Source organism: Penicillium diatomitis (assembly GCF_028827545.1).
Source record: "Penicillium diatomitis strain IBT 30728 chromosome Unknown utg000010l_segment0_segment0, whole genome shotgun sequence".
In the NCBI taxonomy this organism is placed as follows: domain Eukaryota; kingdom Fungi; phylum Ascomycota; class Eurotiomycetes; order Eurotiales; family Aspergillaceae; genus Penicillium; species Penicillium diatomitis.
The window spans coordinates 935,925-950,855 of NW_026623182.1; the positions used below are offsets into that span (position 1 = coordinate 935,925).

The 14,931-nt window shown below is 51.7% G+C and overlaps 5 protein-coding genes across 5 annotated transcripts; 3 read left to right on the top strand and 2 right to left on the bottom strand.

The window, feature by feature from the left end:
• Nucleotides 1-1,796: 1,796 nt before the first annotated feature.
• N7539_007337 (regulator of G-protein signaling domain-containing protein) lies at nt 1,797-2,862 on the top strand (the record flags this gene model as incomplete). Its single annotated transcript, XM_056936938.1, is given in 2 exon segments — nt 1,797-1,925; nt 1,945-2,862. The coding sequence occupies 2 exon segments, from the start codon at nt 1,797-1,799 to the stop codon at nt 2,860-2,862; spliced, it is 1,047 nt and encodes a 348-aa protein (XP_056787737.1).
• A 1,146-nt stretch (nt 2,863-4,008) lies between these two features.
• Nucleotides 4,009-5,957, bottom strand: N7539_007338 (RUS1 family protein; the record flags this gene model as incomplete). The annotated part of the gene is given in 6 exon segments (XM_056936939.1): nt 4,009-4,560; nt 4,571-4,945; nt 5,007-5,051; nt 5,150-5,255; nt 5,268-5,490; nt 5,861-5,957. 6 exon segments carry the CDS (start codon nt 5,955-5,957, stop codon nt 4,009-4,011), a joined length of 1,398 nt encoding a protein of 465 aa, XP_056787738.1.
• A 1,236-nt stretch (nt 5,958-7,193) lies between these two features.
• Nucleotides 7,194-7,655, bottom strand: N7539_007339 (alpha-ketoglutarate dehydrogenase subunit KGD4; the record flags this gene model as incomplete). Its single annotated transcript, XM_056936940.1, has 2 exons — nt 7,194-7,477; nt 7,580-7,655. The coding sequence occupies 2 exons, from the start codon at nt 7,653-7,655 to the stop codon at nt 7,194-7,196; spliced, it is 360 nt and encodes a 119-aa protein (XP_056787739.1).
• A 2,945-nt stretch (nt 7,656-10,600) lies between these two features.
• N7539_007340 (mediator of RNA polymerase II transcription subunit 18) lies at nt 10,601-11,522 on the top strand (the record flags this gene model as incomplete). The annotated part of the gene is made up of 2 exons (XM_056936941.1): nt 10,601-11,133; nt 11,201-11,522. The coding sequence occupies 2 exons, from the start codon at nt 10,601-10,603 to the stop codon at nt 11,520-11,522; spliced, it is 855 nt and encodes a 284-aa protein (XP_056787740.1).
• Nucleotides 11,523-11,991: 469 nt separating this feature from the next.
• Nucleotides 11,992-14,335, top strand: N7539_007341 (putative DNA 3'-phosphatase Tpp1; the record flags this gene model as incomplete). The annotated part of the gene is made up of 10 exons (XM_056936942.1): nt 11,992-12,079; nt 12,155-12,318; nt 12,411-12,523; nt 12,598-12,903; nt 12,961-13,100; nt 13,179-13,318; nt 13,373-13,433; nt 13,517-13,662; nt 13,749-13,896; nt 14,118-14,335. The coding sequence occupies 10 exons, from the start codon at nt 11,992-11,994 to the stop codon at nt 14,333-14,335; spliced, it is 1,524 nt and encodes a 507-aa protein (XP_056787741.1).
• Between the last annotated feature and the right edge of the window lie 596 nt (nt 14,336-14,931).

Genomic DNA, 14,931 nt, shown 5'->3' on the forward strand with positions numbered 1-14,931 from the left:
CCTGGTCTGCCGGACTTCTTCAGTCGGGACTCGGTCCTGGAGTGATAAGCGCCTGGAGGCCTTTTCCATTACAATCGGCCGGATGGCGTCTCCTTGAGTTCGAAGGAGCGATGCGACTGAGCCATTTGTTCCTGACCGATCATGAGGTTCAGCTCCACGTCTGGAAGCTCACGACCAAGATCAACGCATCCGATGTCAAGGTTTTTCCATCGTGGACGAGATGAAAAGTATGTCTAGTCTAATGCTCCTTTTGTCGATCTCGCCACCGCACGTCACCGGATGAGTTGCTTACTGAGGACTGCATATCGGTGGTGTCGAATGTCGATCCGCTGAAGACTGTAACTTCAAATGATACCACATTGTCATGGACTCGGAGTCGCGATTAGGCTCCGATACAATGCCCCTACTGTAACAATGTGGCCTACATTCCACAATCAGATCTCCGGCCAGACGTACTCTAGCACCGGGTACACCAGGTGGCAGGGATATTCTTGTGATCTTGTCTGCCTTATCGAAGATTACTGTACCAGTATAAAACCTGAACTTTACATTGGCATTCAATACTGTAACTTTGAGTATTCCGTATTGACATCCATATAGATTCCATACGACCTGAGATCCTGTACTGTCCTAAGTGTCCTTTGTGTCGCGTGTTTCTACTGGGGTCCCTGTTGGTGATACAGACACAGAAAGTCGAACAAGAACGAGGACCTTGACTGGTCCAGATAGCGGTGGAAGTAAGCCATGAAGTGACTACTACAGTACTTCCATATGAAGCGGACCTTATCACCCTGGAGAGATGTCCCCCGAGTCAAAGGGGGGAGAAGCAAACCGCCGATAGACCACCGCTACGGGAGATAACGTCTGCGCCTTACGCCTACTAGTGAATTCACCAGGCAGATAATAATCATGATCTCGAAAAAGAAAAAAAGGAAAAACCCCCCAAAAAGGCGCAGAAACACTGGAACTTCGACGACGGCCAATCGACGAATGATTCCAGAACAGCTCCCGCCAATGTGGGTCACCAAGCCTGTGGAGTGGGGCTGACTGCTCCACTCACCCATTTTCTCTGCTTTTTTTTCTTTTTTTTTTCCTATCTTCTCCCACTCTGGGTGTTCTCTGCTTCCATTCCAATCCGTCCCATCTCCACCCCACTGAGGATTTTTCCCAATTTGATTTTCTTTTCTTGGTTCAGACTCAGAGGTACCCTCGTACAGTAGTACCTGTTACCCCCGTTTTCCTCCCTTTTCCTGTCTGGGACAGATGGGGGGCAGGTCTCCCCCTCCCTGACTGGTCACTTGCCCTGGCCGTGAGAGAGTACCCTCAGTGTACTGCGTGTCTGATCCTGACGACGACCTGACTATATCGATTCCATCATTTCCTCCCTCTCACTCCTCCACTCCACTTCCACTCTTCCAACCTGAATCAACTCGACCTTTCTTCCCTGTCCCATTCTTTCCTTCTACGCGGTCTCCACGTTGATCGCCATTCTACCTTCTTTCTCTTACTTGCACCACCTCCCTCTCTTCAACTCGTCCGGCAACCCATATACAATCAAGCCGCTCAACACACCAGACGTCCTGAGTCCGCTCCAAGTCGATCCTTCCTGGCGTCTTCACTTCCTCCCCCCCCAACACGTCAACTCGCTCATGAGATCATACGCCATTCGTCGTCTCCCCCAGCAATAACGTCGCTCACCTTGGACTTGGCTCAATCTGGAGACTCGTCTGGCACCTCGGAACGGTTTGGTGAGAAAACGTTTCCAATTCAACGGTGCTCGTCGAAAGTTCAGCGCCATGCTCAAAAAGAAATCTCTCGCTCCGGCCTTCTTTTGGAACTTCTCCCCATCCACCACCCCCGAACTCTCTCCCACCTCGTCGGACAGTGACTCCGACGAGGATATGGAATCGTCCGGCTCCCGGCCGGTCAGCCTGGCCGTCTCAGCGGGAGCCTTTTTGTCCCATGCGTCCCACCCTCAAAGAAGTGCTGGCCAACACCGCCGCTCCCCCGTATACGTTATCGGCCTTCATGGCCTACCTGTCACAAAATCACTGTCTCGAAACACTGGAGTTCACCATGGAGGCCAGCCGCTACCGGGAGACCTACCACACCCTTTCGTCGCGTTTCGGCCCTGAAGTCTTGACCCGGCCGGACTCGCGGGAATCACAACATCTCCTCATGCTCTGGCAGCGATTGATGACGGCTTATATCTTGCCCGGTGCGCCTCGGGAAGTGAATCTGTCCAGTGAGGTTAGGGACGCTCTACTTCAACATGGCAATGTCACCCTCCCACCGGCTCCCGAAACCCTCGATTCAGCGGTGCAGCGGATCCATGACTTGATGGAGGAATCGATCTTCTTGCCCTTCCTCAACAGCCAAGCGGTCTCCCCGTCCGTGGAGGCTCAGGCCGATTCACCCATCAGCCCCGACGACGTCATGGACCTCTCCAACATATCTTGTGACGATCACTCCATGAAGTATTTCCGTTCTCGAACGAAACGCATCTCGCCGCAATCTTCCACAAAGGACTTGTCCACGACTGCCGGCCGCTCCAGTAGTTCCTTCAGCGCGATGCAGGCATTGGGAAAACGCGCGTCGGGGGCTCTCTTAAGTCCATCTGGAGATTCCTACACGCCGTCGCTCACGGACGATTCGATCTCCCAGTCCAGCCCAACCACCGAGGAGCCTATGACGCCTCCCACCACGCCTCCTGCGAGCGATCTCAACCAGCCTATCTCCAGTCCCAAATATCGGACCGAGAACCCGTGGAAGAAGATGGGTCTGAAGTTGGGATTCAAGAAACGATCCGGAGGAAGCAACGGCAATTCCCGGGATCCGAAAATCTTGAGCATCGATGATTAAAATGAGCCTGCCATCCTTTCATCCAACCGTTTCCCAGATTTTCCGAATCTTGACGCGGCGTATCCATCCAACGTTTCCGCCCCAAGGGCCTCATCGACCCTCAACCTCACACAACCTTCTCTCCTCAAAATTGATTCCTCACCTCCATCCTTTCATCACCTACCCCTTGAAATATCTCCTGAAACGCATCTCAGACGACTCGGCTTGACTCTATTTCTTTAGCGTTCATTGGCGGTGTATGAGAGCATGATGCATACAAAGCATACGAACCGGCGTTTTCCTTTCCTTTTCATTTACAGTTACCATGCCACCTTGTTCTGTTGATATTTACCCACAGCATCTGTCCCACTCGAGTCCTGCGCATCCCAATGCATTCTTTCTGTCTCCTCCAACGTCGCTCATTTTCAAATTCGCGTCGACGGACGGAAAGAAAGATCCTCGTCCCACATTTCATGTTCTCAGTCTCCCTTTCTTGCTCCCTCATCATCACAAATAGACATCTCGGTCGGACCTTTCTTTTTTATGTTTCGCCCCCAGAAAAATGCTGACGAAGGCGTCTCGACTCTCTCCTGCATTTTTGGACCCACCCCCGTGGATCATCACCTGCTCCTTCTCTCGGCCACATTGTTGTCTGCCTTATGCATGATGTAATGTGTCAATTGCTTGCTACGATAGGATGGTCCTTTGATATTCATTATCCATGGATCAAATACGAATTAGACTTGATACCCCGATCAACCACGTTTTTTTCTTCCTTTCATTTGTCTCATAGGGTGCTCCAAGCTTCGAGTGTAAAAAAGGACATGGATGGTGAGATTCACGCAAAAGCTATTGAATATATCCCAGATAATGATTTCTGGCACATCAAACACAGTTCCATCGGGCTTCTCGAGTAGGAGCAGGGGCCTGCCTAGAGAGCTTCAGGCAATGTACATCCTTGATAAAGAAAAAAAAAAAGCCATTCGGCGATGACCTCGCACATAAATAGGTCGAGTATACTGGATCTCCTCTCATCATTAGCACTCAAGCCTCTCCATGGCCATGCACCCGGGCCCTGGGCGGCAGTGCTACAAGATAGAACCTACCTCGAGAACCCTCGACCCCCAGCACAACATCTCAACGCACACTATGTCAGCATTCGACCTGTCATTCACGCACATTCAACTCTTCTCCCCCTCTCGTCTCCAAGGCCCCGATATCCACGTCCCACCCATTCGCTCGCATGACGTCCAGATATTCGCCAAACCGACCACCCTCGTTCAACACGCTCAAAGTATCAGCCATACAACTCATGACCAAGTCAGTGGTGTTCGACACAGACACAGACACAGTGCTCTTCTCAGCCCCGTACCCTCCTGGAAAACGGCCTTTCTCACAGTCCATGTTCAAGACACGGGCCGCGAGAAGTGCGTGGGCCCAGGCCTTCAGCTGGTCAGGGATGGTGCAGTCCTTCTTTAGTAGGATCGATGCGTGCCATGTCTGGGTTGAGGGAGGAGATCGTTTCGTGCGGGGAAATAAGTAGATGAGGTATTTCTCGTCTGCGTATAGCTCTGCTAGTTGGATCATTGGCACGGTGGTGTGAAAGGAGGAGGGCGATTGGTTTGTGGTCGGGGTTGTCAAAGATGAAGCGTGTCTTCGGGCTTGTTTGAGAAAGCATTCAAAGGGAGAGACCGATGTCGGCGCTCCCGAGGCATGTCTCTTGCTTGACACCGAAAGGGGATGTCCATGTCAGTGTGTCCTGACGCGGGAAAATGTATTCTTGCGAGGCAGCTTGTGCGGGCGTGAGGAATATCGGGGAATTCGAGGATTGAGATATGTGTCGAGAAGGGCTGAACTTGATAGCGGGGTCCAAGCCAGTTGATACATGACGCAATGAACGAGTCCTGCCTATCGACTGATTCAATTTGGAGTCGGATTCAAAGAGAGCAGAAAAGACGATGTTGGCGCGTTGTCGGTTGAGACTTGTCATTTGTACGGAGCGGACGGCAGCATAGTTCATGCCAAGATGTAGACCGAGTAAGCAAAGAAGCGCGATCCAGGTGGACGTGAACCCTGTAACGTGCGACACAACAACGGAACCAACCTGTACGAGGGGAACGAGCGAGTCAGTCTTTGCTCAGCTCCGGGAAGAAACATCTGCTTACCAGCATCCCTATCAACGAGATGACAGTCTCCTGAGACGAGTCCTTCTATTCACCACAGTGTCAGCTATTGCCCCACAGTATGGCTGGTTCATCACAACCACATTGAGACAGGCATGTTGATGAACCTCCCATTGAACACGTACTGCATTGAGTTCTGCCAAATTTCCCCATCTGGCAAAGTGGGCGCTCAGACTAGCCTTGGAACTACCTCCTGCAACACCGCAAAGGGCACGAAGAACACCCGCGGTACTGAGAACAGACACACGCATGAAGCCAGCGGGCACCATGGGCGAAAGACAGTCTAGGACCATTGCGAGATCATTGAAGACGTCCGCGGCGAGTCGGTAGGTTTTGCATTCGGGCTCCAGGGCTGTGCTGACGCGGTGGGCGAACAGAATCGTGGCAATGCGTCCAGATGTATCTTGCAAGATGTGCAGTAGTAGAGCAGAAGTTGGGGAGGCATCCGCATTGCCGACGCCGACTCCTGTACATGAGGGAAGATAGTGTTGGACGTGAGTTGTTCTGGTAAGGAAGATGTAGAAGCCGTGGTACATACCTTGTAAGACCGCTCGAGATGAGAGAAGACCGGCTATTGAGCTACAGAATGCTTGCAGTGAGTCCTATCCATAATTCGATTAGGGACTTGTTCTCCGCCTCATCAGGTCTCCATTAGGTAACAGTGTAAAGAGCTGACTGTGAGTCTCGAGTTTTCTGGGGATAGGATCTCACAAATATTTGGTATCTGTCAGCGGGCAATTAGCAAGGCGAACTTGAAGATCGTCCAAAAGAAGGGGTGTGTGCTCAAGAAATGAAGCCCCTGCTTCGACTACTCACGGCAAATAGTCTTCGCTCACGCTCTGAGGATATCCCGATGGAAGAAATACATCGCCAAGGTAGACAACGAGAGGCCTGAAGGACCAAAGAGACCACTCGGGCGTCCTTCTCTGTCATCCCCGAGAGTATGAAATCAGCATTGCGTTTCCCAGAGACTGACAGTTGTCAATCTCGGCAAGCCAACGTATGGTCAAGCGGACCGACCGGTCCATGAACGGCCAAAAAGGGAGAATTCAAATTTCTAGTCAGGTCGATGTCTTGGTCGTTTCGAATGATATAGAAAGGAGCCAGCTGACATACTCTGTTCATATACACTCGGCCTCCTGCATTGCCCGATGAGACGCTCGCGTCATTCTCTGGAAAGATGTACGCCACGAAGCGATTATTCGGTTCACCGGAGTCAGATATAATTAGTCTCGACTTCTTACAGTCAATGCCCGATAGCATTGTGCGGGGATGAACATGCGTTGATGAGGATCACAGTCGTGCTTGGTCACTATTAGTTAGCCGGTACCGACAGGGTTGAGGTTGGGTTTGAGAGTAACCGATAGAGCACGTGCGGGGAAGAAAGACCACGTTGCTTCGCAGTATCGGCGAGCCTAATGGAAGGAAGACTAATCTTGTCTTTACACAGCGGCAGTCTACAAAGGCAGTGATTTGACCGAGACAGTGAATTTATATGCTAATTGAAAAGACAGCTCGCAGAGCTGAATATAAGTCGGTGTCAAAGCCCGCCGGAGGAAAGGGACTATAGAACGAAGTTTTTCAACCAACAATATGTCCACGACAGGTTCCACGACAGTTGTCTTGCCGTTTCTCAGGGCCAATGGACAACCGTGCGCATGAAGGAAAAGCGACGAGGAAACAGCCCACAAGTGCTTTTGCGCTGGCAAAAAAGGACAGCACCAGCTAATATAACCACCAGCGCCAATATTGGAAATAAAAGATCGAGAGTCAATCGGACCAGATGGGGTATGGAAGTAATGAACAAGTGATCAGCACCATTTGCTAGGGCGCGCGGTTGTTTCTGTTATCTTGACGAGGTTCATCCGGCCCTCTATCGAAAAAACTTCAACCCGACGCGAGAGATGCGACAAGAATGCAGTCCGAACCTCGTCCAACCTGGAGATTTTACTCCCGCACACTCACGGGCTCGATCGAGGCTTCTGCATCTCTGGTTGAAATAAATGGAATCGAGCGGCCAGCAGTGCCGAATCAGGGATCCGAGCACGGCCCAGCTTCGCTCAAACGAAGAAAGAAAAAAGTGGTCGTACTCCATCGTTCACGGCGTAGGTGACATCAATGCGGCAATATATGCAATATATATGTATCAGGTCGCCATGGCGGGTACGTCTATGCGTACATGCTCGCGCCGCCAGTCTCGATGGCTTCGATCTCTGCCGCGGTCCAGGGCAGGCGACCGAAACGTGCGGGCAGCTCAGCGCGATCGAAGAACTCGCCAGCCTTGGGTGCAACGGGACCCAGCGCGGAGCCAGGCTGGGCTCCGACGCGACCGCTGAACTGAGCACGGCCGAGAGGGCCGTGCTGCTGGGCCTTGGCGCGGTATGTAGCGAACGAGTCGGGCAGAGAGCCGGTGGGGGAGGCCGGATGCACGCGAGGTGTGTGGTCAATTGACTCTGGAGATGGAATCAGAACATCACTCTTGATTGACTCGGAGAGGGAAATTGAAGTATCCAGGGGGAGTTATCCGGGAGCCATCCGCAGGGAAGTTCACATACTGGGGACGGATCGCTTGCCCACGAAGCGGATCAGGGGAGTCCGGCCGGCATTGAAGAGGGCAATGGAGGCACGCATTTTGTCGGTGTAGTGACAGGAGATGATCAGTCGAAGATTGAAATTTGGAGAGGGGTGGTCCGATCGAGGGTTACGGTGGCCGAGTGTGGTGTGCGAAATCCAACGGGCCCGGAAGTATCCGAACCGACTGACAAGCAGGCAGCGTGTGAATTGGCAACGTAATTGGAAAGGAAGCAACCGACTTCACAGTGAGTGGAATGTGTGGGTGACGAGCTGGAAGTGACAGAGTGATGGCTGGGATTTTGAGGGAGTGAGAGAATAAGGTGTGACGAGGTCGAGGGAAGAAGGAGGGGGGGGGGGGGGGAAGAAAAGAAATATGAAGAGCGGACGCGTAGCCAGGCCGGGTCGGAGTGTGACCGGTGATCATGTAATCCAGCCAAAGTCCGCGGAGGGGAGAAAGTGGGCGGACAGCGGACAGCGGACAGCACGGGCGGCAGTGCACCCGGCGCCGACTGCATGTGGACACTCCAACACCGACGACGGATCTCGTCGCCAATGATGAGAGGTGCCCTGATGGACTAAAGCTGGTTAGGCAATTCTTCCCTGAACTTTGATCCTCGAGAATGAACCTAATTTGAGGAGGAGGCGGGGATTACACTCGTCAGTGGTTGTCACTAGTCAAGTATAGGAAGTGCGTTCATCGAGAAGGATATTCAAAGGAACATCTCTCGAAACTGAGCACGGAGCGCTAATGTATGCAAGGTACTCGTGAGTCGTGAGTCGTGAGTGAGCACCCGAGTACTTCATCGAGTCTGCCGCCATCACACCCGGCGGAATCAGAGCAGTCGGGACTCGGAACCCAAGGTGGTATTGTCCGTTCGGACCCGAGCAACCGCCGGTATGATGGTATGACCTACTGCGGCAGTGCGGCACAATCTTGAATTCACAATGCGAACAGGGCTGGCAAGCCTGTGATACGCATTCGATGTGTCGTCTCCGAGGACTTACCACGCTTCTTGTGTATTGTCTCTCGCATAGGGGTTTGAACACGATTCCCATTCCTACGAGGATGTATCTTGTAATTATACAGTGCACTGAGTTTGCACTCCAGTGCCCACACTCCACTGTCCAGCGGGAATGTAACTGTGCAAGTGGGGTGCAGGAGCCTCATTTGGGGAAGTGTGGAGTAAGAACCACGGCCGACTCAAAGTTGACTCGATGCAGGTGGTGTGATCTGGGGAGTACATAATCAAGTAGCTGGCACTGAGATGAGTCTCCGCATTGGTCTTGCAGACTGGCGAGACATGTGGACTTGATTCTGAATGATCGCCTTTGACTCTGAGGAATACCGCGAGGCCGCGAAGGCGCGAAGAACAATCCTAGATCCATGTCAAGTCCGCATCCAAGTCTCCTCACAGGGACTGATGTGCCGAATCATGTCCTCTCACTCCGAGTCACGCCATCTATTCACTGGCAGGTCCACAGAATCATACTCACAGGATACACATCATCACGCCATCGAAAGTGCCCTGCTGCTGTCCTGATCCGATCCTGCGTCCTGGACGAGATACAGAATGAAATCAGGTATCACCGGACGCCGGGCCCGACTAGCGAGTGGTCAACATCAGGTGATAATGGCCTTGTCCAGATTCCAGGTTACTATTGAGCTCGTTTAAAGCGCAAGACTAGTGATAGCCTGAGTGCATGCAACGCAAAGAAAAAAGAAAAAAGAGAAAAAAGAAAAAAAAAAAGAAACACTGCTTACATCAAGAGAACTAGAGACTAGAGACTACCCGAAGTAGAGGTAGTACTAAGAACAGTAACGAGTAGTAGTCACGCTGTTCGTCATCTCCTCACTGATTGATCCCCTCATCGACACGTCTCCTCATCTTACCTGTTCACTTACACATTTTCTCTCCGCATCCTCTCCTGATCCTCCTTTCCTATTTCGGCATTCTCGGTGAAGCTTCCCCAACTTGACTGTACTTTGTGCAGTGTGCACAACCGGTGCGCGATGCGTCGCCCCAAACTCCGGGACGATCTCCGATAGCCCCGCGACCAGGATCATACACCAATCACTCTGTGACTCTGTGTTGGGCACGCAGAAGCCAAGCCTCGGTTGAGTAAGCGCGTTTTTGTGACCAAATGAAAAGGTGTTTTCTCCCCCCGCTTACTTGAGGTTTGTGCAGTAATTTGAGCCAATTTAACCTGTTCAGGCTCATAGGTCGGATCTCTGCTGCGTCCCGTAAAGCGACCTGCGACGACTTGCCTCTTGTGAGACTCGGTTCGGAACAGCGCTACTGTATCATAACCCATCTTAGAGCGTGGGTGAGAAAATTGGCGCGCAGATTTTGTTCTTCGCTTGATATGCAAGGGAAGGGAGAGACTGCCCAGTGCCTACTACCTACTGCCCAGTGCCTAGTGCCTCGCTGCCTCCTAGCCGTCACAGTCAATATTGCATGAGTCGTGCCTCAATGGAGCAGACCATATTGTGATGAATCTGATGATCACCACCGCTTCCATAGACATAATTGCGAGCGCTAGTATACTACTAGGCAATGACCTTGATTAATCCGGTTATTCGTTCTCAAAGCTACCACGGGGAAGTATGACAATCCTTTTGTTCCGAGAAACCAGCGAGTATAGTAGGGCATCGGTCACAGTGTGTGTACATATAAGAAGCCAGAAAGCGTGATCTCACATGTGAAACTGGAAGGGTAATACTGTACCTGTCTTGAATAGGCACCCAATGTACCCAACTACCCATATCATCAAGAGTTCTACATTACCCAATTGCCGGCAGTCTCATTACTTGATCACTTCAGATAAGCTGATAAGCGGTGGAGGCGGCACCACATGGGAAAAGCTTGGACCCTGACTAACTCGTCCCGGACTTACCCGCTCCCCGTCTTCATCATCAGGTTATTCTCCAAGCGCAGCGCGGTAGGGCTGATACTGAGGCTGGTACCGGTGCCTGCCCATTCCTTGAAGTCCCCTGGATAACGATGCACGAGCTTCTCCTCTTCGCCTCGGTCCCGGTCCATCAGCATCATGAGCTCCTGCAGCAGCTGGCGGGCCTAACGGCCATGCAACCTCGCCACGCCCTCGAGCGTCGGCTCGTGTACAAGGCCTTTCGCAAGCCTGGATTGAATACTGGTCGCGTGGGTGGTAGTCAAGATCTGCAGCAAGCTAATGCGGCCGATCTCCAACGGGTGAACAAGATGCTGAATGGAGGCATGTTCTACACCCAAGTCGTGGGGCCGGTCTCGGAAAAGGATTTTGCGGCCGCGCCCGTCAAGGTGACCGCGTCGGAGCTGGACAGCGACACGCAGATGGCTGGCATGGAGCTCTCCAACCCATCCGCCTCTGTGCAGGCTGACACTGCTGCCACTTACGACTTTGACCGGCAACCTTGGAAGTTGGACTTTCGAGATATCCCCGAAGCGGCGACGCGATCAGCCGTCACGACACGGGTGATGGCCAGTGCTGCTCTGCCTCGCGGGAACATCGAGCCGTCCATGAATGCCTGGGGCTATGGGTGAGTATCACTATGCAGGCTCAATCCGGACTCATGAGATATTGAGAACTGACCGTTCGCCTTGCAGCTTTGTGACAGAGTATGTCGTTGAGGGAGATATCTTCATTCACAATGACATCGTCATCTTCTTGCATCGCGTCCTGCACTATCCCTCAGATGAGAAAGAACCGAGAGAGCCTCGGCGATCTCTACCAAGCTTGAAGAAGATGGCACCTCTGGAGAAGACCGGCAGCTACGTACTTCAGGCGTCTATCGCCGTTCAAGATGGCAGCAATCAAGAGACTATGAAGACGGCATCGCAGCACCTCCTTGGACTACGGGAGCAGCTCAAGTCTGCAGTCCGGTTGGAGCCAGCTGATCGATTGTCGTTGGACACGCGAGCCAAGTGATGCTCGCTGTGGTGTCTGAAAAGCCCCTTCTCAGCACGGATGTCCGCGTGCTGGCTGTCAATGGATACCCGGAGAGGCAGCCTCCACAAATCAGTTCAGCTTGATGTGGAAGTTGACAGTATTCTGCTGCTAGCCTGTACTTGCGATGAACAAGCTCCTTACTGTCATACGCACATCAAATCATCATAGACAACATATTTTGATAGCTGTAGTTTCCTTGGGTGGTGGCACCTGAACAATGCACATAAGCTAGCCCAGACGTAGAAAGCCCCCGATTAGGCAATTATAGAACATGTGACTTCGTGCAGCCTGCCGCGCGGTCCAGCGCGTCAAACCGCTCGAGAGGACCACTCGTCTCGGCAGCACACCCGACCCTCAACTGCACCATTAGCTTCAGCGATCATCGCAGCAACCTCATTCTTGATATCTTGAAAGCTTTTTCAAAATTGCGCTCAATCGGCTCATCAGAATGTCCGGAAGGGAAGGGAAGCGTGCTGTTTCCCCCACTCGGTCAATTTCCCCACCTCCGCTTCGGCGAAAAGTCACAACTGTAACCAGTACGTCGAGATTTATGATCAACCTCGTGTAATGAAAATGAGACAATCAGAGCAATGGACTGATGCAATCTGTAGAGAAATCCGTGGCAAACTTCTTCACACCAGCTTCACAGAAGAAGCCTGAGGCAATTACGTGGCGAGTGCTAGGTACTAGCCTGGTCGTTGGCAAATATGCCCCCTCGACGAGTGTTGCTCACAGCATTTCGGAAAGGGCGCAAAAAGTCGCTTCTTTTGATCTTGTCAGTCTGGGCTCCATGGAACTTCTTTGGTTTATGAAATGATCTAGAGAACGACAATGGAAGGTGATCGAGAGCTAATGCATGATCATTAGGATTCTACGCTGATCAAAACACGCTCCGGGGCCGTCTTTGCAAAGGACCCCAAAGATTGGCAATGGTGGGACCCTTCAGTCCCTCAAAAAGTCAAAGAGCTCAGCTCGCAGGGGTACGTGTTTTCGACCACTCCGGCAAACAGTCATGATATCGGTAGCTGATCGCACTGACCCCCGTTAATTTCAGCTACCAAGTGGTCATCTTTTCCAACCAAAAGATGATCAAAATTCAGAAAGACATCAAGAATGGCAAAAGTGAATCAAAAAGTCTATCAAACTTCAAGGAGAAGCTGTCGACGATCATGGCTCAATTGGATATTCCGCTGAGCGTGTACGCAGCCACCAACGATACCGAGTATCGCAAACCACGACTGGGCATGTGGCGTGAGTTCCAAGATGACTATGATCTTGATGTATCGGGCATCGATCTCAAAGAGTCCTTCTTTGTCGGCGATGCTGCTGGGCGTCCCCAGGATCATTCCAATGTTGATCGGTAAGAGTTTGCCGGTGATTGATGGTTTTAATCACACGGTTTCTAATAATTTCGCAGGGGCTTCGCCGTCAATGCCGGCATGGCATTTAAGACTCCAGAGGAGTTTTTCCTAGAGCAAGAGCCGCCTCAAGATGCGGGCATCTTCAACCCCGCCAGGTTCATCGAGGCAGACTCTGGACCAGAGGTCTCTTTACAATGTGTGTGATTCCTTGATGGAATTTGAACTTTCTGTGCGTTGGCAACTGGTACTAATACTCTGTGATCGTGCCCTGAAGCCACTCCGTCATTTACCCGCAAGCATCCCTTGGACCTCGTGATATTCTGCGGCAGCCCGGCCGCTGGAAAATCCACCTTCTTCTGGAACAATCTTGAGCCGCTTGGGTATGAAAGAGTCAATCAAGACATATTAGGATCTGTTCGTTTCACCTGATCACAACTCTCCCAGTATATGACCACTGACTGTGCCAAGCGTCCTAAATGTCTCAAAGTCGCGCGGGAGCTTCTGCAGGCCAATAAATCCGTCGCTGTGGGTGAGTCAACCACATCTCTTTCCCAGTACTTGTGGCATAGTCTCGACCACTCTGCACGAAACTAAATCTCGTCACACGATCAGATAATACCAACGCGACCCAAGAAGTGCGAGCCTACTGGATTGCTCTCGCAAAGGAGTTTAAAATCCCCATCCGATGTGTACACTTCCTGGCATCCCCAGAGCTTTGCAAGCACAACGCTGCGGCGCGGGCATCCAACAAGGAACTTGTACGTGTACACCCTCCCACCTTCCCTCTCTTACGCTTGAAACTTATATATCTCATGGCTCACATTGACTGTCTACTATCAACCAGAACCCCGAATCTAGACAAACACTCCCCGGCATCGCGTTCATAGACTACGCGCGTAGATACCAACCACCTACTCTGGAAGAAGGTTTCGAGGACATTACACCGGTGGAATTCCGCTTCAAGGGAACAGAAGAAGAGAAAAAGCTATGGAGTCAGTACTGGATATAATCTTGGTCAAGAGATAGACAGCCTCCGAGTTTGTTTCCCACTGATGTGTTCTGTTGAGATTTCAAATCTGTTTCAGATCATACCAGTGCTTCAGCAAGCCTGGAAGGCCTTTGGAACTCTTCGCGCACCTTCTTCTACAACCCAAGACTCGCCATCTTACAGCGTATAAGCAGCGCGTATCGTCTGTGTGACGCACTCTCATAGCCTCGACCGTATGCGAGTACAACACCGGGCCTATTAAGGTTGATACCGGATATCTTCGAACGAAATCAAAACGGCAGAACACAGATCCCCCAGTCAAAAGACGACATGAAGTCCAACCTGGCGAAACCCCGGATATTTATCACGATATCCACCCCAAACCCCGCTCATGTGCCATCGACAAGTGCAAGACTGCCCGAGATTACTCTCCAACTACTTAATTCTCAAGAAGCATCCTCCCTTGTTGGGCGAGGGCAAAGCTCAGCTTGAAACTGGCACTTGGGAAAGTAAGATGAATCCACCTGCAGTTGGTGGAAAGGCTCGTGTCGAACACCCCAGATCATATCATTGCTTGACGGGCCGGGAGGGGGGGGGGGGGGGGGGGGGAGGGCAACACGGCTTGGTTTGCGGTTCTGTCTTGTTTTCCTCGTCTGGATGGATCCTTGTCCATGTCGCCTGGTTTTTACCTTGGCGTTCAAGGTGATGCACTAAGGTTCTCGTGTAGGAATTGAGGAACTTCGAGGTAGTTGGACAGTACGTGGAGTTGTGGTCAAGATGGAATTACAGCGGTTCGCAAGAGATCAACTAGGAAGGTAGGTAAAGTACGTTTTACATTCAAGGTCACCTCAGAGTCTCTGGGTTGGAGATGATATCCCGGACATTCTACGCGCAGGGACAATTTCCTTTTGCACCACTACTTTGCCGCTTAGATGCTGGAGCCAAGATTCGAGTCTAATATGAACACATTGCACGAGTGCTTTGCGCAGCTGCTGTGGATACATGGCAGTAGCGCTATCTCGAGCACACTATATATTCT